Consider the following 27150-nt stretch of genomic DNA (forward strand, 5'->3'; position numbering starts at 1 on the left):
GAAGCATGCTCATTCAAGGGCCCTCCCTTGTGGGAAGAGAGAAGCCCGAGATTGGTGGGTGAAGGGCCTCTCCCTTATTTGAGAAGAGAGGCAGTGCACAAATAGGCACACACAAACAGGCACTGCACTGGAGGTTTAGAGAGTGTAGGTGGTTCAATGCTAGGTATGAGAAATGCTGACAATGTCGATTAAGCAGTTATATATATAGAGCGAGAGGTTGCTAGATGCTAGTTATGGAATGCTGACAAGTGTCGGTTAAGTACTTGCATATCCATGAAGCATATGTGGATGCATACATGATGCATGGTGTGAGTGTGAACCATACCTCAACACACATGAGGCATATGTGGGAGAGGTTGCTAGATGCTAGTTATGAAATCTAGTTAAGTAGTTGCATGTGCATGAAGCATATGTGGATGCATACATGATGCATGGTGTGAGTGTGAACCACTCCTCACCATGGATGTAGGGTGTGAGTGTAAACCATACCTCACCATGTAGTTTTGAAACATCTTCTTAGTTTTGATTAAACATCTTCTCTTCTTTATTATAAAAATGGATATATGCAAGCCTATTCCATCCATCCACCACCACCACCAACTGTGGATATATATAAGTCTAATCTGTCTAGTCTATCTAACACCACCATCACCGGTGGATATATATATATAAAGTCTAATCTATATGCTTATGAAGTCTAATATCTACCATCACCACCACCAATGGTGCAAGCGTACACACTTACGACATATATTGGTTTGGAATGTTTACCGATAAATAAATATGGCAACCATTCTATGAAAATAGTGGGCGCACCATGCTGCCTCCGTCCACAACAAGTACTTCGCCGGTGCAGAAAGACGAGCATGGCATACAAAAGAATGCCACCGCAGCAGCTGCCTCGGTCGGAGCTCCGGGGCGGCCGAGAGGAATGTCTCGGAGGAAATTGGATTCACGCTCCAAGGCCTGCGAGCGACAACAACGTCAACATGAAATCAACTGCAAGAAGGGGATGGTTACGCACTACAGACAAGCCCCCCACTACAGACAAGCCCAATTATAATAATAATTCTACATAGTAATTTACCTCTGCGGATAGCTCGGTCTCGATGGTACCCGGTGCGACTGTGTTCACAAGAATGCCATCGTTAACCCATTCGGTTGCTAGCGACCTTGCCAGCTGATTCATGGCAGCTGCAAGGATTCATCAAAGCAAAACAATATAGTACGTTCTGTGCATCAGTAAGGCTCTTAATTAATTAAAGAAACAGAAGACTAATACATTGTCATGTCCATCATGCCCATAGTTAATTGCCTGCCGTATGTATGTTGTTGTTTGCAACGTCAGTGCCAAGCAGCGTGCAGGACTGTGTTGTTATTTTCAACCACAATTAAAGGATTGATTGTCATTGGCCGGCGGCATGTATGTATGTATGTTGTACCTTTAGACATTCCGTATGTGCTACATGGAAAAGAGACGCTTGTCAAACTGGCAACGGAGCTAATGAAGACGATTCTACCCTTGCCACAAGCTTTGAGCAGAGGATGAGCCAGCTGCGCAAAGTGGAAAGCTGACTCCAGGTTTGTATTCATCACAGACGCATAACCTTCTTCCGTTACGTCAACCGCGGGCTTCAACTCTATAGTGCCCACGTTGTTAACCTGCCGGATTAACACTAATTATCAGTAATTAGCTCATTCCAAGGCAATAACCATGGCGGTTCTAATGTTGCACGAGATCAACGAGTTGGCAGGATTAATCGTAAACTCAACCACGAGCAAGAGGGTCTAACCAAGATGTCCAGTTTCCCGCCGAAATGCTGGGAGACTTGCTGCATTAGTTCGATTCGTGACGCACGTGAGCTGACGTCGCACACCGAGGCTTCCACCTTCAGACCGGACTCTCTCCACTCATTCACACGTGCCTCCACGTGCGCGCGCGTGCGGGAGCACGTGTACACGGCCGCCCCCAACCCCGCGAGCTCTTCTACTATTGCTTTCCTGCACAGAAGCTGAATTAGTTCAGTGACAAAGGTACAGCTTGGGCACACACATGAGATGATCATACCAGAAGAGCTGAGGATGCTTTTGCGCCGTGGCCTCACGGCGCTCACCCTATGCCGCGAGTGCCTCCCGTTACTAGTGCCGTATGCCCTCGCAAGCTCCATCGATCTGCTACACTAGCCGAGTGCACAGCTGCTGTTGCTGCTGCTTCATGGCCCTCCTCCATTCTCAACGAATAAATGGAAGTTTCTAGTCTCCTTCTTCCTGTATACACACAGCGTATACTGAGGGATCTACCTCCTAATCGTGGTGTTGTAGTAGTAATGCAGCAGGTGCTGTATATAAAGCTTGTAATCAGCTGTGGTTGAGAGGTCACAAACGTCATGCATGACATCGCAGTGTGTGATTAGTCTCCAAAAAAAACCAAAAAAAAAACCATCTTTGAAAACAGAGTTTTTTTGTTTCACGGCAGTCCCATCTTTGAAAATGCTCGTGATAGCTATATTCTATTGATTCCATTGCAAAGTTCTTGAGGTGCCTCTATCAAAAGGCAAATTATTTCCAGGGAGCGGTACATCAATACTTTTTGTCATGGACTAAAGAAAGAAGGAATGGTTACTTTTTAACCGGCATGTTGTTTTTGCACACTATTCACTTTGAATGGAAATCTATTACTAAATATTGAATTTGTTGGACATGGAATTTTTGTGTTAAACAAAAATTAGAGCATAACATATATTTGTATAAATTAAAAGCATAAACTTTAATAAATAAAATTAAATAAACAAGAAGGATGAAAAATAGAGTAGAAATTATTGTCGATATAAGATTCGCTTGAGATGAGTGTGACCCTTGTATTAGAAAAAAACACTTGCTTTTCAAAAAGATAAATCCAAAAATAAAGCACAAGTGCTTTTGAGTTTATCAACCTACAATCTCTACAAAAATATAGCAAGCATAATATAAAGTCTTGGGCCTATCAAAAGTATAAAATACTATTTGGTATGTACAAAGGTATGAGGCCTTAGCCTTACAAAAATATTGATTCCTAAATACAAAACCATAAAAGGTGTTCACATGTCTTCCAAAATATCCTAAAAGTGATGCAACACATGTTCCACCATCAATTAACACGTAATCCATTGCTCATTCAGTGCCTTCATTCAAAATAATATTAGTCAGTACACACAGCTGATTAAACACATCAATCCTGACCATATCATAATAACACACACAGCTTGTCTAAATATATTAATCCTGGTAAATGAAATAAATAAAAGATGCATCCAAAGTAAAATATCCCGAAATAAAATAATGGGTGTCCCTATCGAGGTTACAAGTATAATGTTATTAGAAAAAATAAAAAGAAAATATAAAAGAATATTAAATTCACCTCAATAGGAGCTTAAACTATGATCTCGTTTTCAAAAGCCATTAGCATGTTTCTTTCTTATTGCATCTTTGATGATTGTTGACGTGAGCAACTCTAGAAAAATAAATTAATCATCTTAAGCAACCTCTATATATAAGATAAAGAGATGAATTAGGAAAAATGTGATAATACAATGTCATACAAATTTTACACAAAAGTTGACTTTTTCACTTGAGCCCTAGTGTGAGGGGTCCATCATAATCAACTTGATATATGAGCTACATCCCTTGTGGGTTCTCTTTAAACTACTTCTCTATAATTCTCCACCACTGAGTAGAAATGGCTAGAATAGGGGCCACCATGATCTACCCGTGCAATGTATGGTTGACCTCCTATTAAAGAGATGCAACTCTTTTGCCACCTTCATCAAAGCGCTTGCCCATGGGATTTGGAAATTATGTATTCATTATATGTATTATGTACTACTTGCCCCTTGTCTTTTGCTTGGCCCACGTGATAAAATGAGTTCTTGAAAGTTTCGTTGACCAAGACTTTAGGCTGTTTTTTAAACTATTGCATTGGACATCCATGAAAACACTCCCATCATAATCCACTGTGTAGTATAATCTCTCCGTCACTCCTAGCATTAGTCATCATCCCTTTCATCCTCCATGAATGGCGAACTAGCATCTCCACCAATGTATGAGAAAAAGCATCATCCTTGAGAATGGTGACTTTGAGAGCTCGTTCGTTCTTGAGAAGCCCTAGACACTCTCAGGTGTGGCGAAAATGGTGAGTGGATCTTGAAGAATCATTGCACCCCACACGATTTGGGGGAGATAGTAGCTCCCTTATATGTCCTTAGAGGAATGCATAGAGTCAATAATGCATAGAGGCCTCTATGCATAAGAGGCAATGATGCATAGGCCTTTATACATAAGAGGCGGCAATGATGCATATACCTTTATGCATATAAGGCTTCTACACATAAGAGATTTCCATAAAGCGCTGGACTCCCTTATAGTTGGCGGGTGGGGGAAATTCCAGAATGACCTTGATTTTACTTTTGTCGGTGGAAATCCCATTTTTGGACACTATATGTCCTAGAATAACTCTTTGTTTAACCCAGAATTAGCATTTGAAAGGATTCAATGAGATGCGATATAATCTACACCTTTCAAATACTTTTTATAAACACATCAAGTGCTCCCAAGAGGAATGAACACAAAGAACATCTAAGAAGGCTTCACAAAAGTCCCTTACATATTCCTTAAAGGCTGTGTTTATCAATCGTTGCAATGTTGCAGATGCATTGGTTAAGCCAAAGGCATGATGCGAAAGGAAAACACTCCAAACTCCGTTATAAAAGCTATTTTAGCTTGGTCCTCTATTGCAATTGTGATCTGATTATAACCTGAGTACCCGTCTAAAAAGCTATAGGCCTCCTTGCCTGCAACTCTTTCAAGCATATGCTCCGAATACGGTAAGGGGTAATGATCTCTTCTGGTGGCTGCATTAACCTTTTTGAGATCAACGCACACTCTGAGTTTCCCATTCTTCTTTGGTACAATGACTATCGGAGAAACCCATTTTGAGTGCTCAATAGGGTATATATGAATTCACATTTTATAAGCTTTTCAATTTCCTCTTTGTACAATCTTTGCATACTTAGGATTCATTGGGTAGGGACGTTGCTGAACTAGTTTAGCAGTGCTAATCATTGGAATTGTGTGTTGCACCACAGAGGGTGGAACACCCTTCATATCATGGTATGTCCAAGCAAATATGTCCTTGAATTCTTTAAGAAGCATCTTAAGTGTAGCTTCTTCCGTCTTGGTGAGGTCTTGAGAAATAAAAGCTGGTTTAGACTCCTCACCTGGATCTGCTAGTTCTATCTCCTTAACTACCGCCGGGCAATTGTAGACACCGCTACTCCCATTGGTAGGCGTTCGTTGGGCTTTTGTGTAGATGACTTTACGTTCCTCTGTGGTAAAAGATTTGAAATGCTCGGATGCGGGGTGTAAGTTTACCGGTTCTTGTTGTGCCATGCTTTTTTCTTTAAATTCTGCTTCCTTTTGTTGCTGAGCTAACTCTCGGTTTTGACGCCTTCTTGCAATACGACTTAGTTTCGGCTTCTCTTCGATTTCTAATTGGGCGATGTCATGAGGTTGCGGACTACACCACATGACACTTTGGAGGTATTCTCCCCAAATTTTCCACTAACTTCCGATGAGCGTCATATGCTCCTACATAACTAAGCCATTCTGCAGTGGATCTCTCTTTATTTATTCTAACTCGTACATTAGCTCGATATAGCATTGTCGCTTATGTCTCGTCTTCTTCTTACCTAGTTTCTAATTTTTGTTTATATCAGATTCAGACTCGCTTGATTGATGTTCACTTTTGTCCCCCTCACTCTCGGATGAACTGCAAGAGGTTACTGTCCTAGGCCTTGAGCACATGGCTTCCACACTTGGGTGAATATTCAATTCATACCCCCTATCAGGCTCAGAGTCAGTTTCTTCTTGAGATTTACACTCGGATTCGTATTGGTCAGAGTCTTCGCTACTTTCAGTGTCACATGCTTGCAAACCCATAAGCGTGCATCTACTAACCCACAAGCTTAAGCAAGCATAGAATGTAACATTCACAAACCCACAAGCTCATAGAGAGAGTCTATCCATGAATAACTCGTTGCCAATGAAGTGGGCAAGAGCTTGCATCAATGGAGACTACACACACACACACTACAAGCATGCAGCATACACAAGAGAAAGAAAGAAGCATTCAACTAATCATAGATTAATCTACTTCAATGATGCTAAAATAGATTAAGAGAAAGAAGTGGAGCTATACTCATTGGAGCTTGATGCTCATTAGAGTACAATAGAGAGAGTTAGAGAGTTGCCATAGCTTGAGAGCTCAAGAGCTTCACTCAATAGCTTATGAGAATGGCCAAAAACGTCCACTTTCTTTAGCTAACATCTCTTTTGTAGAGATGTCACTAATCCTAACCCTAACCCTAGGCCTCTTTCACACATGGGTGGACAACCCCATAAGTGATCCTTGCTTAATACACTTAGAACTCTCATTTAGAACCCACATTGGCCTAAAACGATTTACATTACACTTCAGCACAAAAATATGGAAAAATTATGTGCGTCTTTATGTTCCCATGACTACAATGCCGCTCTCTCGCATTAATTGCTTCCGGCCTCCTTCCATAATCCGTGTTCTCGTGAGTGTTCCCGTGGAACAACCACCCTTCCTACGTGATGCGTGCTACGCTTTATGTATCGAGGACATTGACACTACTGGTGGATATGCCCTGGGATGTGGATATTTTTTCCATTTGTGTTGCATCACCCAGGAGCTAGTACGATTCTCAGCATGTCCCTCTTGCTATGCACGCGTCGACCTAGCGACATACAGAGTTTTGGGCATTGATGATCTTCTCCCAGCCCTCATTTGAGTAGATGCTAGGACTGGCAAGCCTATTGATTTTACATCAGCTATTGACTTGGGACTCGACGCCTTCGTCGATGATAGAGATCAGGAGCCCGAGGTGCCTCCAGAGATTAAGTGGAGCTCACATGAGTTTGATGCATACCAGAGAGTCCTACATGAGAGCCAGATCACAGCATATGAGCGTGTGGGTGTGGTGTTGGTCCTAGTGGCACCTCGGGTGATGGTGCTAGCAGCAGCAGTGCTGCTTCTCATGAGCAGTGTGTCCCTACAGAGCAGAGGAGCTTACACGAGCAGAGTGGCAGACACGTACCATTGCAGATTATAGATTTTGGGTTTATCGACAGAGACGTCTTACATTAGCACGACGTAGAGAGAGAGAGGGCTATAGTAGCTTTTGGGACTCGTGAGCTCCCGAGTACACCGGCACCAGCTCACGATCCTGCCTTTGAGGCAGACCTCCCCGCAGACATTCGATGACCCCCGCAGCAGCCGGCACAGCCTCCTCGACGTGCACGTCGACCGCCGGTAGTTAGAGATGAGGATTTTGATTCGTTGATAGTGACTAAACTCAGACTAGCTGGGTTAGCTCACTTACATTGTACTTAGATTTATGGGCAGTGACTAACCTCAGACTAGCTAGGGTAGCTCATTTTCATTCTGATGTACTTATTTGATATTTATATCATTGTAAGTTTTTTCATTATTGAGTATCATTACATTTTAGTTGATGTTCTTGATTTTATTAAATTTTTTAACACTTTGGCTATCATATTCTTTGTTGAAAATCTCCATGCCATCGTACCCAAACATGCCCCGATGGAAACCAAACTTTGCAAGCATGTGGGGGGACTCCACCCCCACATGCATGCAAGTGCCCAATGCGGATTTTTCAAGTCTCTTAATGCTTAAGAGGCCATGGAAAATTCGGGCCTTCCCCATACCATCGTACCCAAACATGCTCCGATGGGAACCAAACTTTGCAAGCATGTGGGGGGGACCCCCCCCCCCACATGCTTGCAAAGTTTGGTCACAATCGGTAATAAGCACCCAATGCGGATTTTTCAAGTCTCTTGGTGCTGAAGAGGCCATGGAAAATCCGGGCCTTCCCCATACCATCGTACACAAACATGCTCCGATGGGGACCAAACTTTGCAAGCATGTGGGGGGGACCCACCTCCACACGCTTGCAAAGTTTGGTCACAATCGGAGCATGTTTGGATTGGTAATTAGCGCCCAGTGCGGATTTTTCAAGTCTCTTGGTGCGTAAGATGCCATGGAAAATCCGGGCCTTCCCCATACCATCGATTCCAAACATGCTCCGATGGGGACCAAACTTTGCTCCGATGGGGACCAAACTTTGCAAGCATGTGGGGGGGACCCACCCCCACATGCTTGCAAAGTTTGGTCACAATCGGGGCATGTTTGGATTGGTAATTAGCGCCCAGTGCGGATTTCTCAAGTCTCTTGGTGCTTAAGAGGCCATGGAAAATCCGGGCCCTCCCCATACCATCGTACCCAAACATGCTCTGATGGAAACCAAACTTTGCAAGCATGTGGGGGGGACCCACTCCCACATGCTTGCAAAGTTTGGTCATAATCGGAGCATGTTTGAATTGGTAATTACCGCCCAGTGCAGATTTTTCAAGTCTCTTGGTGTATAAGAGGCCATGGAAAATCCGGGCCTTCCCCATACCATCGTACCCAAACATGCTCCGATGGGAACCAAACTTTGCAAGCATGTGGGGGGGGACCCACCCCCACATGCTTGCAAAGTTTGATCACAATCGGGGCATGTTTGGATTGGTAATTAGCGTCCAGTGTGGATTTTTCAAGTCTCTTGGTGCTTAAGAGGCCATGAAAAATCCGGGTCTTACCCATACCATCGTACCCAAACATGCTCCGATAGGGACCAAACTTTGCAAGCATGTGGGGGGGACTCACCCCAACATGCTTGCGAATTTTGGTCACAATCAGAGCATGTTTGGATTGGTAATTAGTGCCCAGTGCGGATTTCTCAAGTCTCTTGGTGCTTAAGAGACCATGGAAAATCCGGGCCATACCCATACCATCGTACCCAAACATGCTCCGATGGGGACCAAACTTTGCAAGCATGCGGGGGGCAACCCACCCCCACATGCTTGCAAAGTTTGGTCACAATCGAGGCATGTTTGGATTGGTAATTAACGCCCAGTGCGGATTTTTCAAGTCTCTTGGTGCTTAAGAGGCCATGGAAAATCCGGGCCTTCCCTATACCATCATACCCAAACATGCTCCAATGGGAACCAAACTTTGCAAGCATGTGGGGGGGACCCACTACCACATGCTTGCAAAGTTTGGTCAGAATCGGAGCATGTTTGGATTGGTAATTAGCGCCCAGTGCGGATTTTTCAAGTCTCTTGGTTCTTAAGAGGCCATGAAAAATCCGAGCCTTCCCCATACCATCATACCCAAACATGCTCCGATGGGAACCAAACTTTGCAAGCATGTGGAGGGGACCCACCCCCACATGCTTGCAAAGTTTGGTCACAATCAGAGCATGTTTGGATTGGTAATTAGTGCCCAGTGCGGATTTTTCAAGTCTCTTTGTGCTTAAGAGGCCATGGAAAATCTGGGCCTTCCCCATACCATCGTACCCAAATATGCTCCGATGGGAACCAAACTTTGCAAGCATGTGGGGGGGACCCACCCCCACATGCTTGCAAAGTTTGATCACAATCGGGGCATGTTTGGATTGGTAATTAGCGTCCAGTGCGGATTTTTCAAGTCTCTTGGTGCTTAAGAGGCCATGGAAAATCTGGGCCTTACCCATACCATCGTACCCAAACATGCTCCGATAGGGACCAAACTTTGCAAGCATGTGGGGGGGACTCACCCCAACATGCTTGCAAATTTTGGTCACAATCAGAGCATGTTTGGATTGGTAATTAGTGCCCAGTGCGGATTTTTCAAGTCTCTTGGTGCTTAAGAGGCCATGGAAAATCCGGGCCATACCCATACCATCGTACCCAAACATGCTCCGATGGGGACCAAACTTTGCAAGCATGCGGGGGGGAACCCACCCCCACATGCTTGCAAAGTTTGGTCACAATTGAGGTATGTTTGGATTGGTAATTAACGCCCAGTGCGGATTTTTCAAGTCTCTTGGTGCTTAAGAGGCCATGGAAAATCCGGGCCTTCCCTATACCATCGTACCCAACATGCTCCGATGGGAACCAAACTTTGCAAGCATGTGGAGGGGACCCACCCCCACATGCTTGCAAAGTTTGGTCAGAATCGGAGCATGTTTGGATTGGTAATTAGCGCCCAGTGCGAATTTTTCAAGTCTCTTGGTTCTTAAGAGGCCATGGAAAATCCGAGCCTTCCCCATACCATCGTACCCAAACATGCTCCGATGGGAACCAAACTTTGCAAGCAGACCCACCCCCACATGCTTGCAAAGTTTGGTCACAATCCGAGCATGTTTGGATTGGTAATTAGCGCCCAGTGCGGATTTTTCAAGTCTCTTGGTGCTTAAAAGGCCATGGAAAATCCGGGCCTTCCCCATACCATCGTACCCAACATGCTCCGATGGGAACCAAACTTTGCAAGCATGTGGAGGGGACCCACCCCCACATGCTTGCAAAGTTTGGTCACAATCAGAGCATGTTTGGATTGGTAATTAGCGCCCAGTGCGGATTTTTCAAGTCTCTTGGTGCTTAAGAGCCCATGGAAAATCCGGGCCTTCCCCATACCATCGTACCCAAGCATGTTCCGATGGGAACCAAACTTTGCAAGCATGTGGAGGGGATGCACCCCCATATGCTTGCAAAGTTTGGTCACAATCAGGGCAGGTTTGTATTGGTAATTAGCGCCCAGTGCGGATTTTTCAACTCTCTTGGTGCTTAAGAGGCCATGGAAAATCCGGGCCTTCCCCATACCATCGTACCCAAACATGCTCCGATGGGAACCAAACTTTGCAAGCATGTGGGGGGGACCCACCCCCACATGCTTTCAAAGTTTGTTCACAATCGGGACATGTTTCCATTGGTAATTAGCGCCCAGTGTCGATTTTTCAAGTCTCTTGGTGCTTAAGAGGCCATGGAAAATCCGGGCCTTACCCATACCATCGTACCCAAACATGCTCTGATGGGGACCAAACTTTGCAAGCATGTGGGGGGGACCCACCCCCACATGCTTGCAAAGTTTGGTCACAATCGGGGTATGTTTGGATTGGTATTTAGCGTCAGTGCGGATCTTTCAAGTCTCTTGGTGCTTAAGAGGCCATGGAAAATCCGGGCCTTACCCATACCATCGTACCCAAACATGCTGCGATGGGGACCAAACTTTGCAAGCATGTGGGGGGGACCCACCTTCACATGCTTGCAAAGTTTGGTCACAATCGAGGCATGTTTGGATTGGTAATTAGCACCTAGTGTGGATTTTTCAAGTCTCTTGGTGCTTAAGAGGCCATGGAAAATCCGAGCCTTCCCCATACCATCGTACCCAAACATGCTCCGATGGGAACCAAACTTTGCAAGCATGTGGGGGGACCCACCTCCACACGCTTGCAAAGTTTGGTCACAATCGGAGCATGTTTGGATTGGTAATTAGCGCCCCGTGCGGATTTTTCAAGTCTCTTGGTGCTTAAGATGCCATGGAAAATCCGGGCCTTCCCCATACCATCGATTTCAAACATGCTCCGATTGTGACCAAACTTTGCAAGCATGTGGGGGGACCCCCCCCCACATGCTTGCAAAGTTTGGTCACAATCGGAGCATGTTTAGATTGGTAATTAGCGCCCTGCGTGGATTTTTCAAGTCTATTGGTACTTAAGATGCCATGGAAAATCCGGGCCTTCCCCATACCATCGAATCCAAACATGCTCCGATTGTGACCAAACTTTGCAAGCATGTGGGGGGGACCACCCCCACATGCTTGCAAAGTTTGGTCACAATCGGAGCATGTTTGGATTGGTAATTAGCGCCCAGTGCGGATTTTTCAAGTCTCTTGGTGCTTAAGAGGCCATGGAAAATCCGGGCCTTACCCATACCATCGTACCCAAACATGCTCCGATGGGGACCAAACTTTGCAAGCATGTGGGGGTAGGTACCTACCTCCACATGCTTGCAAAGTTTAGTCACAATCGGGGTATGTTTGGATTGGTAATTAGCACCCAGTGTGGATTTTTCAAGTCTCTTGGTGCTTAAGAGGCCATGGAAAATCCGAGCCTTCCCCATACCATCGTACCCAAACATGCTCGGATGTGAACCAAACTTTGCAAGCATGTGGGGGGGACCCACCCCCACATGCTTGAAATTTTTGGTCATAATTGGAGCATGTTTAGATTGGTAATTAGCGCCCAGTGCGGATTTTTCAAGTCTCTTGGTGCTTAAGAGGCCATGGAAAATCCGGGCCTTACCCATACCATCGTACCCAAATATGCTCTGATGGGGACCAAACTTTGCAAGCATGTGTGGGGGACAACCCCACACATGCTTGCAAAGTTTGGTCACAATCGGGGCAGAGAAAGAGACAGGTTACAACATGTTGAGAGCTCTAATGAATACAATGTCCTTGCACATGACATTCCCTTCTTATCACCCATAGTTCCTGAAATGCAGGCCATAGCTACTCCACAAGCTTGCCTTTGACTTTATTGAGAAGTTTCTCTAGCTGTGTATCCAGCTTTTCCCGCTTTTTCTGAGTGCGACTTCCAGAAAACATAGAGTGCTTTGATGAGCGACACGTCCTTGGAGATGACGGACTCTCTCATCTTCAACAGTTCCTGAATTTGTTGTGTCACCTGGTCCACTTGCTTTCCTTTAGCCTTCTTATGCAAACGATGAAACTTGGTGTCTAGGTCTTTCATCCGTCTTTGTATGAATCTTTCACCTACATGTATCAAGTTCTCTTTTGGCCTCGAACTGTTGGTAGGCATACTATTAAAAATGGAATCAAGTCTATGTAACCACAAGCACCATAATAGTTCAGTTCTCAAGACAGCCCATAGTTCCAAGGCCCCAACCAATGCCTTCTCCAAGTAACAAGTTTTTCCAGCCAAGGGTGTAGCCATTCCATAGCTGAATGCATTTGGCTAATGACTCGAAACATTTCTTTGTAATAGGACAGTGCATGAAAATGTACAGGTCATCATCAACCTCCTTGCATCTGTGGCACTTCCCATCCCCAATGTTAAGCCTGAGGGCTTTAAGCTGGGTCCAAATGAACATAAGCAACCAAGCTAGGCATGCTTTTTTTGGTTCCACATATTTATTCCATAACTTAGCAAACAAAAAATACCATTGTGCTTTGTCCAGAAGGATTCCCAATCTCTTGTTTAAAGTGCAATGGATAGGATCAATCCTCTGTTTGGGGGGAATAGGGAGTAGTCCTTTTTTATTCTTCCATTGAAAAGCTTTGTGAGCTGGCATATCTTTAATCGATAGCAGCTAGGTGTCGGATTGGTGCCATAAGCTGATTCTTTCCCCAATAAGGTCTAATTTTGCATATGAGACATTATAGTCTCTGATCAAATCAGCTTTGGACATCCAAGAATTGATGTCTCTATCCCAAATGTCCCACCAATAGCAGATTCCTTTCCTATGCATCCTCAAAGCAGCTTCAGCTTGGGCATTATCAATTGGGGGGAGGAGAATCCTTGGCCACCAGATGGAGTCTCTCCTGTGTATACCCCATGTGTAACTAGGCTTCTCAGAAAGGATAAGGTCAGTCTTGATAGCATTCCAAGCTGACCAAAGCGAATGGATGACTAGTTGGGTGCCAACCGATTTCACCAAGTATTTACGAGCCATAATTGTGAGCGGGAGGAGCTTCTTCCACTTGGGGAATTGTTTGAGCTGGAATTGTTCAAGATTTCTAGTGATCAACCAAGCCCAGTCTTCAAAGGGATAGAGAAAGCTTCTCAGCACCCATTCTATTAGCCAAGTTGAACACGTCTTTGATTCCCAGGCCCCCTTTACCTATTTCCAAGCAACACCATTCCCACTTGACTTTAGGAATTTTCCTAATCCAAGGGTCCCCTCCCCATAGATAGTTCCTGCATAACCTTAGCTGAGAAAGTAGATGAGGACAGAAGGGATAATGAAATGGTTGATTACCATCCTTTCTACCCCCCAGGTTTAGATGCATTATTTGGCATCTGGCAAGTTCCATTAGGGAATCCATAATGCCTACTCCGATGATGAGCATGATGGAAAGTGCACCCGTTACCACTGTAGTTAGTACAACACCGCTACCTAGTGGTACAGTACCTACAACAGTGCATATACCAGTGCATATCGACCATATGTACCTATCGCTACTCATGCTCATGTAGCTCCTACACCTCGTGTTATGCCAATGGCGTATGATCCACGAATGCCTTATTAGAACCCTTATCCAAGAGGAGCTATGCCTAGTCACATATCATATCCTGCGTCAGCTGCATATATACCAAGACCAATGCCAACTCTTGTCCACCAGCTATGCCTCCTCACTTAGGTGATCTAGCAGCGTTTGCTCAAACGATCGGATGATCTATTGTGGAAAACATGCGTGGCATACCTGAGAGAGAGCCTAGAAGCAAGGCGATACAAGTTGCCAAGCTCACTCAGAACTTCAATGGTGGTAACGAAGATGTTAGGAAGCACATTGAAGTTTTTGAACACGTGTGTGATTCCTTGGAAGAGCACAATGAGCTACATAAGTGTAAAGCCTTAGGCTTAACCTTGAGTGGAAAAGCCGGAGATTGGTATTGAACTTTAAGGGTTGAAGAGTGTACTCACTATCCCACTCTCAAGAGATTGTTCTTGAAAGAATATATACGTGAGGGTGTGCTTTTGGGTGTAGCATCTCAACTCCAAAAAGCTGAATGCAAGGAAGGACAGTCAGTGAGAGACTTTATTAGTCGACTAAAGCATCTAAATTCTCACTGTACTCCCGATGAGCACTTCAATAACAACCAACTTCTTGATAGATTCATCCAAGATTGCGCCACGAGGACATATACAATGGCCTAGTCATTAGAGGTCTTAGGACGTGGGAAGCAGTCACTGCTGCCAATGCCAATCCACTTAGAAGACAACTTGATGATTGCAGGTAAAAAGGTGTCTTCAGAGACAAAGTCTGTTAGTTTGCAAGTATCTCGGCATGAGCCAATGACTATAAAACCTATTACCAAGGAGCATAGCTGACCTTCAGTTAAGGCTCTCCAAGAATACTTTAGGGGTAATCGAGCTCCTCAAAATAGCCATATGTACCCAAGAAGAGAGCAACAATGGTGTTCGGTTTGCTTAGGACCACATAGCACGAGTGAATGTCCCACATTCAAAGTTAAATTCAATGAGACTTGCAATACATGTGGTAAGTATGGCCATCAATCTAAGGATTGCCTAGTACTTAAGCATATGTTAGCAAATCAGGCACCGCTAGCCTGGTCAAACACACCTCAAGTACCCGCACTGATGCCTGCACTACCTGTCGAGCAACCGTCCTCCTCACAACACATAGTTCCAAGGAACCCAAATTTAGTCCAGTCTGTTCCATTACCACCGCCAGTGCTAGAAACACAACCTCTGCATATGAGGGTTACCCCTATAAACCAGATGGGTTGTGAGTCACATAGTGCATGTGGGGATTATGAAGAGGATATAGATCCCACTGTTCCATATGGGATTGATACGTTTGAAATGACTCCCCAGTACTACATGGACAATCATTTCGGGTAAGTCAAGCCTGTATATCAAGTGGCTGCTCTTGCCACAAGAGGGCATGTTGCATGCAAATGAAGATCAATACAAGGAAGCAACAAAAAAGATACTTAGGGCTCTTGTAAAGAGTTCCACTTTGTAGATGAATGTGGGAGAGGGCTTCACAATAATCCCACATGGGAACTTTTGAGAGTTCTAGAATTTTTGTATAAAAGGTGGCTCATTTGAGAGCATGGACACATTGGGCAAACTCATGTTTGAGCTCTCTTGAGACTAGCTCTCCCTCTTCTTCCATAGAGGTGCAAGCTCTTCTCACTCCCCATCAACATTGTTGTAAGTTCTATTCTTTTGTTAATTCAATGCAATGAGTGATGTTTGTCTCTCTTCTCTTGTCTATTCTCTAGTATGCATGTTTCTTTGTTGTTAGCTTCAAGGTTTGTGTGCATGCTTGGGAGTAAGATTTTGAGAATGAAGGATGCTTTGAGCTTGTGTATGCAATAGCTTAGCTTTCTTCTTGTTTGGATGTATGAAGGAGTGGGATGATGAGTGAATGAGTATGGCAAGATTGAGCTTGAGTGTGTGTTGAATCTATGTCAATAGTAGTAGTTTTCTTAGCATTCTCTCCATTAATTGGATAAGCTTTTGTGCACCGGTACGGGTTGAATCCCTAGCTCCGAAAGGGATGCAAATCCCATTGGATTGAGCTACGTGTGGATCGTACTACTCTTGCTACAAGTGAGAGAGTTATTCCGTCTCTCCATTGGCGCCGCTGCCGGGGAGAAGACTCAAAACCGGTTGAGAAGCTTGCATTACTACCACTATTTCTTTTTATTTTGAGGTTTAGGGCATTGAGTGTGTGATCTCAAGGGCGCCTTGTGTGTTTTCATTTTTTTTATGAGAAGCAAGAAAAAAATTTTAACCCCATTGCGGTAGAGAAATCCCGCCATTATTCAGATTTAAGTACTTTCAGTTTTTTCATCTTTGACGAGGTTTGCAAGAAGTTGGTAGGAAGTAGTGAAACGGCTGTTTTTCCTTTATCGTTTTGTTGTTTTGTAGTTTTGTGGAGAGTCGTTTCCATCGTGCGCAGCAAAGAATATATATATATATATATATATATATATATATATATTTATATGCTGAAGCGTGGAAGAAGGCGGAGGGGCGTCTTCATTGGGTGCAGCAACAGCAGTGGAAGGCGGCCGCCAGTGTGGGCATAAGCGAGCAAAGAAAACTATATATATATATATATATATATATCTATATATATAGTTATATATATACTAAGGCTTTGGGTGACGTGGAGTGAAGGTGGCGGCAAAGGCCAACAGCCGAAGGTGGACGGTGAGGAGGAGGCCGTCGGCAAGAGCGCAGGCGAAAGGCGGCGTGGAGAAGCGTCTGCGTGGAGGTGGCGGTTGTAGGGCCTTTGCAGAAGGCCGAGAGTCGGTTGGCATGAGAAGCTGAGCGAGAAGCTGTAGGCAAGGCGGCTAGCAGAGGTCTGAGGCGAGCAGTGGAGGTGGCCGAAGCTGTAGGCAAGGCGGCCAGCAGAGGTCGAAGCGGGCAGTGGAGGTGGACTGACGAGCGAAGAAGGCGCTGTGGGGGGGCGTTTTCATCGGGCGCAGCAACAGTGTGAAGGCGGGTAGTGGAAGGCCGACGGGAAGTCTGCAAGAAGGCCAGGCAGCAAAGGCTGGTCAGTGGAGGGCGCCTGGGTGAAGTGGCCGAAGGAGAAAGAAGAAGGTAGTGAAGAGGCCTCAGCTGGCAGACGGTGGCTGGAAGGTGACTGTGTGGAAGCCGGCCGAGTGGAAAAGAGCAGCTGGCGCTAGGCTGGAGCAAGCAGGCAAAAACAAAACGGTGTGCGCCGGCGGGAAATCCGGCGAGCGGTGTGGCGAGCGGCGAGCAGACGATAAGGTTAGTGGATTTTTTTATTTTTTTCATTTTTTTTATTTTTTTTATTTTTTAATTAATTTTTATGTTTTTTTATTTTTAAATTAAAAAAAACAAACAAAAAAAATAATATTTTTTATTTTAAAGAAAAAAAAGAGATTAAAAAAAGAAAAAAAGAAAAAAAAGAATAGTGGAAAATTTTTTTTTAAAAAAAATATAGAGAGAAGAAAGAAAGAAAAAATTAAAAAAAAATAAAAAAATTAAAATAAAAAAAAATCTTTTTATTTTTTAGGAGTCCATATTGTGTGCATATTTTTTATTTTTTCATTTCTGTATTTTTTAGCATAATTGGGTAATTTGCAATGTTTTAAATTTTTGTAATATAACAAAACCAAAAAAAAAACAAAACAAAACAAAAGGAAAAAAAAGAAAAAGAAAAAGAAGAAAAAAAAACAATTTTTATTTCGAAATCATTGTTCATCATTTAAATTTTTGCATAATAAAGAAGCTTGCATTTTTTATTTTTATTTTTTAGAAGTTTTGTAAATGAAGCATAATTAGTAAATTCATATTTTTTATATTTGGTACGAAATTTATTAGTTTTATTTAAAAAAAACAAAAAAAAACAAAACAAAAACAAACCAACAAAAAAAAAACCAAAAAAGGAGGAAAAAACAAAAGAAGACAAAAGAAAATTGTTGATTTTTTAGGAGTCTATTATTTTTTGCATATTCTGTAATTCTTCATTCTTTAATTTTTTTGCATAATTAGTTTAACTTGCATTTTTTAAATTTTTGTAACTTTGTGCATAATTAGTATTTTTTAGTGTGATTCATAATTTTTGTGTTAAAAAAAAGTAAAAATCATAAAATCAAAAAATCAAAAAAAAACATTAAAAAAAACAAACAAATAACAAAAAAATAGGGTAGATAGTTACGCCACACAGACCCATTTTTAGTTGCCTTTAGTGGTTAGGTAGGGTAAAAAATATATATATATATATACAAATATATATATATTTTTATCAAAAAAAAACAAAACACAAAAACCAAAACCAAAACAAAACAAAAACACATAACAAAACCAAAAAAATTTGACCTTATGCACTTGCGGTCGGGACGTTGTGTAGATTCTGCCATAGGACCTAGGGCACCTTCTAGAGTGCCTACGCAAGAAAGTGGGACCCAATCGGTAGGCAATTTGGCAGATATTGCTGAAACCCTTTCTGAATCTCAATCCGATACCCTTTCCTCTAGAACAACTAGTTCATTGTCCATGGACAATCTAGGACCGACAAATAGTCATCCCGTAGCCCCAAATAGAACACCCTCAAGATCCTTTAATCCATTTGAAGCCGACACCATGGGGTTAACACTCAATGTGAGACTCCAATATGTCTACACAAATGCTCAAGGAGCTGAGATCTTTAGGGACCCACAACAACGGTATCTTGTTAAGATAGCCGACATATTCTCAGAACTTGATAGAGCACCTCTAGTCAATGACCAGGGTAACATGTACATGGGTGGAGATGGTGTTCGCTACGAAGTCACCTACCATCCAAAAAAGGTAGACAAATTAGGGGAGCTCTCTAAAACCGAGTTCTTAGACTTATCAGAACTTTCCAGAGCAAGGGTGTCTAGAGATGATTGGCTCATCGAGCCGGACATGCCTGGACCATCCAATGCCCAGTCCTCAAAGCCATCCATAGATGATTTACTTCTTGTAGATCTAAATTTGGAAAGGGATAGGAAAGGCAAGAGCAAACTGGATCAGGGGGCTGAATGCCAATGGGAGTTTGTACGACAAATTCCTGTGACAAAGGTCTTACAGGATGACCCACTTCAAGAAGTCTATAAGGACTCGTTAGAGGGATATTATGCCACAACTAAATTGCCACAGCTAGATCTTCCTCTAGCTCATGTGGTGGTAGTTGAGAAGCTTGCAGGACACATGAACAGAATAATTGATAAATGGGCCAATGAATACCGAACCTTAGATTGGAAGGAGATTCGGGAACTCACGTGGAAAGGACAACCATTATTTATGGAAGTGTTCTCAACAAATACAGCCAAACCAGGAGAGACAGCCTTTCTTGGAGAAACTGTTGCTCCTCCCCTACGGGAGTTCACTAGAGAGGGACCTTCAACATCTAAGTGGACCACTGCTAGTAGCCCAACTCTAGCACCAAGATATCGTCCTACACCAAATGTGCAACCACAGGTCACACCACACCAACATCTTTCTCACTATAACAATCGGAGGATAGGGGAGCCAACTCGGCCTCCCATAAATGCACCTCCTGAAACAAGGGTGACAAGATCTTTGGAAGGGTTTGGTGAGGCTGGTAATAGGGTACCCACACCAATTTTGGAAACATGTGGACCATCTTTCCAAAGAGAGGAACAATTTCCACTGAGAGTGAGAGGCCGTAGGCCCTATGATGAGTATTCACGACAAGTAAGGCCATCAACTCTTCAGAAATTGGTAAAGAAATATGAAGGGTCGGGAGATCCATACGACCATGTAGCAGCTTTTAGGCAAGCAGTTCGAGCTGAGCAAGTTGCTGATAAGCATACTCAAATAGAAGGGTTTGGACTCACTCTTGAAGGAAAAGCCCTTGCGTGGTTTCAGGCATTAGAGGCTTCAGACAAAACTTCTTTACGAGTTTTGGAAGAGAGATTCATTGCAGCTTTTTCCTTGATGGGAATTCAACATGACACGGTAGCACACATCTACTCTTTCAAGCAAGGTGAGAATGAGAGTGTTAGAGACTGTGTAAATAGAATGAAGCAGTACATTAATCGTTGCCCAGAAGATGAGAAACCCGCCCAAAGTCGATTAATTTCTCTCTTCTTAAAAGGCCTCAAAAATTCGACACTGCATACACATCTCTATGCGAAGAAGCATACAAGTTTCAATGAGTGTTGCCATGATGCTATGGATTTCACCGATAACTTCAAATTCCAAGATGGTTCTGGCCCGGAGGTGAAACCTAGAAATCAATGGGGTGATGACCAAAGTTCAGGGTCTAGCGCGCTAGTAAATCCAGACCAGATAGCTAACCTAGTACTACGGAGATTGGGACAGACCTATCGTCCACCCATGCAGCCACAACAACAGCAGCAGAGAATGAGGAGTGTGCTTCCTACAGGTCCTCATCTTTGTGGAGCATGTGGCGGTGACCATAAAACAGAGGACTGTAATACCTTTTCTCCTCTAGTCACAAACCAACCCACAAAAAAGTGGTGCCAAGCCTGTGCTTGGAACTTTACTCACACCACACAGGATTGTACTCGCATTGCGAGAATGAGACAGGAACGTGAGCAGCCGAGGGGTGGAGTGGCTCCACAAATGTATCAACAGTATACTAGTTTTGAACGTAAGCCACCGATGACACAAGAACAAGCACGACCTGTTCTTGGTGCTCAACCTCCTGTTCCAGGGACTGCTCCTGTGAGGGTTGTCGACTATGACAATTCAAATATGTGTAGAGACTTGGTAAACCCAGGCTATGTGGAGGAAGAATATGTATCATATTCATCCAAAGAAAATATCTTTGAAAGTCCCGCATACCCAAGCCAAGCACTGGAGACTCAACCAGGGGAACAAAACTCTTTAATGTTGCTAGGCGGCTACCAACCTAGGACTCCAGGCCCCTCAGGTCAATGGCAGCCAAGGAAAGTAGAAGCCAAACCAATGGGTCCCTGTTATGAGTGCGGAGAACCCCATTGGGCTCGTGATTGTCCACATCGCTCTAGGCAAGCATCTCGGTCAAATACAACAGTACAACAGTTTCCACCGATTGAAAGATATTGTCTAGGGTGTTGTGTCGAACACTTCCCAAAAGATTGTCTGCTGAAACCACATGAGGCAGGCACCTCTCAACCTAAGGTTTCACTCAACCTTGTAGGCACAGTTCCATCGCCACCTTCATCTGAGAATGAGGATGTCGTGCCACTTAGAGTCATGACTAGATCACAAACACGAAATGCAGAAATGCAAACTGATGAGACACCTCGAACTAGGGATGCAAAGACAAATCTAGTGGATAAGACCCTACAGTCCAATAGAAAAAAGACCACTAGGAGGAAGACGAACCGAAACAAACAAACTAAAAGTACATCCACTAGTTCTCAAGAAGCCTTTAAACAAAACATACGGGATAAAACTTTTACATCCCAGGAAGTGCGTGAGGAACATCAACCTCAACCTGAGCCTAGTGTTAAACAAGATGAGGCTAGTACGACTGAGGTTAGTTCTGGGGGTTCTGTTTTTGTGGATAAAGTGAATGAGACTCTAGAGGCCATCATTGATGCTCATAGAACTCGCATCGCAGCTTTATCTGAGCTACCCAAGAAGCTTCAAGAATACCCAAACCCTCGTGAGGAGAAGATCAATCTAGCTGTACATCAGCAACTCATTAGGGAAGCTCAGTCAATACTTGAGGGACCACCACCACCTATTCCTCGGGGCCCAACCTCTCTTAAGCCAACATTAGAAACTATACTGGAAGTGTCATCAAGTAGAGAAATGAAAAGTGAGCTCATTTCACAAGCTCAGAGCGAAAGGTCTGCACCAATTGACACTCAATTGAAAGGGAGTAATCTGCCACCACCTAGCCTTGTCTTCCCATACAATGATGAAGTTATTGATGCTAATGAGGACATGGCAAATGAGATGTGGGCCGCAGTAACTGAGAAAATTAATGAGAACATGTCTTCTGTTAGTTCGCCTCCATTCTCTGAGGTGGATTTTACCAGAGGCACGGAAAACAAATTTAGACATCCAAGCATTCAGGAGGAAGTTCAAACAATTGTTTCTCCTAGAAGTAAGCATACAATGAAAACCTTACCTTCATATCTGGGAGAATATGAGAATTGTTCTCAAACCTTGAGGATACCCTCCATGCATAAAAGGTTGACAAAGGAGAAAGATATGAGTATGGTGCAGGCTATTTTGTCAGCACCAGTGGCTTGTACCTTACCTTTGCTTGAGTTGATAAAGCTTAAACCTGAGTTGTGGAATGATATTGCCACATGTTTGTCAGAGCAGGTATTGTTACAAAAGGGTCACCATGAGTGTACTATACACTCTGAAACAAAGCATGTAATGCCAGTTCCTATCAACAAAGTAGGAAAATTTTGTGAAGACGATCAGGGAAATGCTACCCTTCCATTAGAAGTGCGAAAAGTATCTTCAACTGCAATACTTGATAGTGGTGCAGGAGTGGGCATTGTGACAAGGTCCATTTGGGAAAAGTGGGACAAACCAGCTATGAGGAGTACCAGGATGCGCTTGCAGCTAGCAGATGGAAGCTTAGAACATCCCCTTGGGCTGCTCGAGAACGTATTGGTCACCACATGTGGGATTGAATATGAGCATACCTTTGCAGTAGTGGATTTCGGAAAGCATCCAAACTACGAAGTGATATTGGGTAGACCATTCATGCGACAATTTCAAATGATTCAAGATTGGGGATACAATTACTTGTACCTCCGACATGATTCTGTCATCACAAGGGTCAACCTAAGGAATCACTCATATTGTGATGTAACAAGGTCTCCAATAGATGAGTTTGATTCCGCTTCATCTGAGGGCTCAAGAGTTACATTGTCAGATGGGCGAGAAGATCTATGGATGTGCGGAGCCTCATGTAGGGATTTCAACACTGAGAGACTTAAGGGTAATCGAAGTGTATCAGACGAGGCATACATTCCACAACCCTTCCCTGAGCATTTAATTGATCCATTAGAATGGAGTCATGTCCTTGCAACCTTATCGACATGTGCTTTACCGAAGCCAATTCAATTCTGTGACTCAGATGGATATGATATTGTTCCTATACGAATGGTACAACCACATAACCTTCGAGATGATTTGTACTATAGGAATGCATCCACAACAACTATGCATGTCGAGGAAGTCTCAGTTGAGAATTTAACACTCAAATCTGTTAATGATGCTGATAAGAAAGAGACACAAGCTCCAAAACAAATGATGTGGATAATTGATGAGTACTCAAGTGAGGGCCATGGCTGGCATGTTCCAACTAATCTAGTTGCTGCACAAAGAAGGCCAGGTAAGAAGGAATTATCAATGTGGCTACCCAAATATGCGTACAAACTTGTACCATCTAGTCCAGTTGCTAAGCCTCTTAAGAAGCACATCATTTCCAAGCCTAAACCTTGGATTGTCAATCGATGGGTCCCAAAACATGTGCTCAAAGCACAAGACTATTATGAGGGTGCAACAGCAATTTGGCTTCCAAAATGCCATGGATTGCTAAAGGTAAAAGAGTGTTTCAGAAAGGTTCCAAGAGCCTCCCTTAATTTTCCATATCAGTGGGTACAAAAGAAATCAACACAAACTCTTCAAGAAAGGAAAGGTGGCTGTGATAGCACCTACAAATCTACTTGTGTTGATCTTCCTAAAACATGTAATGAGTCTCTAGTTGTCCCAAATTCTCCTTGTAACACAATTCAACCATCAACTGGTGTACCTAAGACACATCCAACTCCAAAGGAGTCTCATTTGAGCATAGATTCTAGCATTTCAAAGCCTAAATCCTCTTATCTTGCTCAAATCCCAAGACAATTGATAAAATTTTCACTCAAGAAGGACATACCTAACACCAAAGATAAGGCATTAACACTACAATTGAAGCTCTTTGGTAGATCAATGTTTGAATAGTGTGGTGCCTTACGCCTTTAGAGAATTATGTTCTTTTTGAGATAATCTCCACCACCAGCGCAAGGGTAAGCACATCGACTCCACAATAAGATCGACAAGCCAGGGCACTTTTCTCCCATTGGGTTTTTTCCCCTCGGCTATATTCGGTGTTTGGCACCAATGGCAAATTTTATTTTTTCTTTTCTTTTCGTGTTTGTTAATAAAAATTTTGCAGAGATCCTCGCTAAAACAAGAGCATCAAACACGCCCCACTAGTCCACCTACCTTGCACACAAATTAGGAAGGGGGGAGACATGCTACGCCTACAAAGATCAAGGAGGAGCAATCTGCACCAAAATCAGCAATTCATCAATGCAAATGAACAACATCAACAGGGCACTACAACAGGTGTATTCAGATCTTAAACTTTTTTTCTTTATGTGCTCTTATCTTTCGAATATATGGTTTGCATGTTCACACAATGTTGGCTGGTTTCAGTTTTTGATTAGTTGTTAAAATATGGTGAGTGAGTTCTAGAGTCTTAGAAGACTTAGTAAAAGATATTTCTATTTAAAGACAGTGTAGGATATATACCAATGGAGTATGCCAAGTACTTATGTTTTCAAGGTATATTAGTTATCCTTAGTGGTAGCTACCTCTTAGATATGAGCTAGGTACTAGGAGTAATAAAAATTTACGAAAATGTACCCTAAAAAATATATATCCAAAATAAATTGAGACAGGAAGTTTCTACCGCCATGTGAAATGCTTGGTAGGACCTGAGGTTGTCTTAAGCACCTTGGGGCCGATGCCTTGGTTTCCATGGGGTGAACACTGATGTTTAAAAACTTCAGAAGAAGAACTTTGAGGAATCTATCGCCTTGATAGATGTTGGTAGGACTCGGGGGTACACTATGGGCCCTCAAGACCGATGCTTTCATCTTCAAGGGGTACTCCTTAGATCATAATAGAAAGAAAAAGGGTTTGTCGCCCTTGAGATACTTAGCGGTCTTTAGATTCTCTTGGCGGAGGTCTCTTGGCCATTGCTTGGGTCTCTTTGGGATAGAACCTTAATCTTTATCACCTTCTACACACATATCAAAAAAGAAAAAGAAAAAAAAAACGAGAGTTCCAATCACCTTTGCTCATATTTAGGAGTAGGTATGCCACTTAGGAATAACTTACATACTTGTAGGACATTGAGACTACGGTCATAACCGGCGGTGTACAAAGCACACTTGCCTTTGCATAGCATTATCTACCACTTAAGTCTCACTTTATCTAGTCTTTACTCACCTATTTTAGTACTCATTAAAACTTTAATCAGCCTTGCACTTGTATGCTCACGTGTGAAAATTATCATTGCTGAGTTTTCTTTTCTTTTTCTTTTTCAATAAAAGACTTCAATGTATCAAGTGTTTTTTTGTTGCAGCTCTTGCTACTACCGCGCTCGAGGACGTGCGCAAAATAGGAAGAGGGGAGTGTTGCATGCAAATGAAGATCAATACAAGGAAGCAACAAAAAAGATACTTAGGGCTCTTGTAAAGAGTTCCACTTTGTAGATGAATGTGGGAGAGGGCTTCACAATAATCCCACATGGGAACTTTTGAGAGTTCTAGAATTTTTGTATAAAAGGTGGCTCATTTGAGAGCATGGACACATTGGGCAAACTCATGTTTGAGCTCTCTTGAGACTAGCTCTCCCTGTTCTTCCATAGAGGTGCAAGCTCTTCTCACTCCCCATCAACATTGTTGTAAGTTCTATTCTTTTGTTAATTCAATGCAATGAGTGATGTTTGTCTCTCTTCTCTTGTCTATTCTCTAGTATGCATGTTTCTTTGTTGTTAGCTTCAAGGTTTGTGTGCATGCTTGGGAGTAAGATTTTGAGAATGAAGGATGCTTTGAGCTTGTGTATGCAATAGCTTAGCTTTCTTCTTGTTTGGATGTATGAAGGAGTGGGATGATGAGTGAATGAGTATGGCAAGATTGAGCTTGAGTGTGTGTTGAATCTATGTCAATAGTAGTAGTTTTCTTAGCATTCTCTCCATTAATTGGATAAGCTTTTGTGCACCGGTACGGGTTGAATCCCTAGCTCCGAAAGGGATGCAAATCCCATTGGATTGAGCTACGTGTGGATCGTACTACTCTTGCTACAAGTGAGAGAGTTATTCCGTCTCTCCAGGGCAAAACCTTAATACCTTTGCCAGGAGACCACCTCTTCAATGCTATGATTATGGTGGACCGCATCGTGTAAGCGGAGTGCCCTAATAGGCTATAGAAGATCGCTACTCAAATGCAACCAGATCAAGGGAGCACGTCAGGAATGCCGGTACTTACATGTAATCGTTGTGGCATAGATCATTTGATTGCTCAATGTCCACATAATCCAAGGGCACCCAAGATTATGCCATTGCATTTGGTTGAGGTCACCAATGAGGCACTAGGAACCACACCTGTTGTTGTACCCGCAAATGTAGTCACACGGTCAATGCTTCAAAATCAAAACTACATTCTTGAAGAGAGGGATACTGCATCAATTGCTCGAGCAAAGAAAAAGAAAACGCGACAGAAGAGATCGCTTAATGCCACAAGCTCCAAACCTAGTTCAAAGACTAATATAGGGACAGGAGACGACCTTGTGTATATGAATGATCCTGAAGATGATTCTGATTCAATAGAAACCATGGAGACCAAAGACACTACTTTAAGGGAGGAACCCACTCGGGAACACAACAAAGGAGAATCAAGCAAAGACATAAATTGGGGGAAACAAAGGAAACTCCTCCTGCCCCACAACCAAGTCAGCTAATGCCCTCTCGGCTACCCCGACTGACTGAGACTCTCAAAGACAAGCCACATGGGCCAAAAACCCTCAAGAAAAAGATTGGGACTTACCCAAACCCAGTAGAGGAGATTGAACGAGTGCAACACTTAAGGGGTTTGGTGGAAGAAACACAAAGAGAACTGGAGCCAGAACCTAAAAAAATTAAGATCCCAGACACAATGTTTCCTACACAAGTTCAGCCTCACAGGAGCCATAAATCATTAGCTATACCTAGTATCATTC

General features: G+C 43.2%; 1 protein-coding gene and 1 pseudogene across 2 annotated transcripts; one reads left to right on the forward strand and one right to left on the reverse strand.

The window, feature by feature from the left end:
• Window positions 1-520: 520 nt before the first annotated feature.
• On the reverse strand, window positions 521-2324 carry LOC147609265 (tropinone reductase homolog At5g06060-like). Of its 2 annotated transcripts, none has more exons than XM_086787432.1 (5): window positions 2115-2324; window positions 1794-2001; window positions 1521-1662; window positions 1088-1194; window positions 521-966 (listed from the first exon to the last, which is right to left on the reverse strand). In XM_086787432.1, the coding sequence occupies exons 1-5, from the start codon at window positions 2228-2230 to the stop codon at window positions 796-798; spliced, it is 744 nt and encodes a 247-aa protein (XP_086643558.1). In that variant the 5' UTR covers window positions 2231-2324; the 3' UTR covers window positions 521-795. The 2 variants fall into 2 exon arrangements, with proteins under 2 accessions (XP_086643558.1, XP_086643557.1); XM_086787431.1 differs by having other exon boundaries at window positions 1443-1662; window positions 2115-2323.
• An 11264-nt stretch (window positions 2325-13588) lies between these two features.
• On the forward strand, window positions 13589-15609 carry LOC147609266 (uncharacterized; annotated as a pseudogene).
• The last annotated feature ends 11541 nt before the right edge of the window (window positions 15610-27150 follow it).

The sequence above is a fragment of the Cibotium barometz genome, chromosome 51 (assembly GCF_041138505.1).
Source record: "Cibotium barometz isolate CiBa-2024 chromosome 51, ASM4113850v1, whole genome shotgun sequence".
Classification (NCBI taxonomy): Eukaryota; Viridiplantae; Streptophyta; class Polypodiopsida; order Cyatheales; family Cibotiaceae; genus Cibotium; species Cibotium barometz.

Excerpts from the sequence above, each read along its gene's own strand:
- LOC147609265 (XM_086787431.1), bottom strand. The coding sequence starts at position 2,230 with ATGGAGGAGGGCCATGAAGCAGCAGCAACAGCAGCTGTGCACTCGGCT. Across the intron at positions 1,663-1,793 it reads GCGGGAAACTGGACATCTTG|GTTAACAACGTGGGCACTAT; the intron begins GTTAGACCCTCT and ends TTAATCCGGCAG. Across the intron at positions 967-1,087 it reads AGACCGAGCTATCCGCAGAG|GCCTTGGAGCGTGAATCCAA; the intron begins GTAAATTACTAT and ends TGTCGCTCGCAG.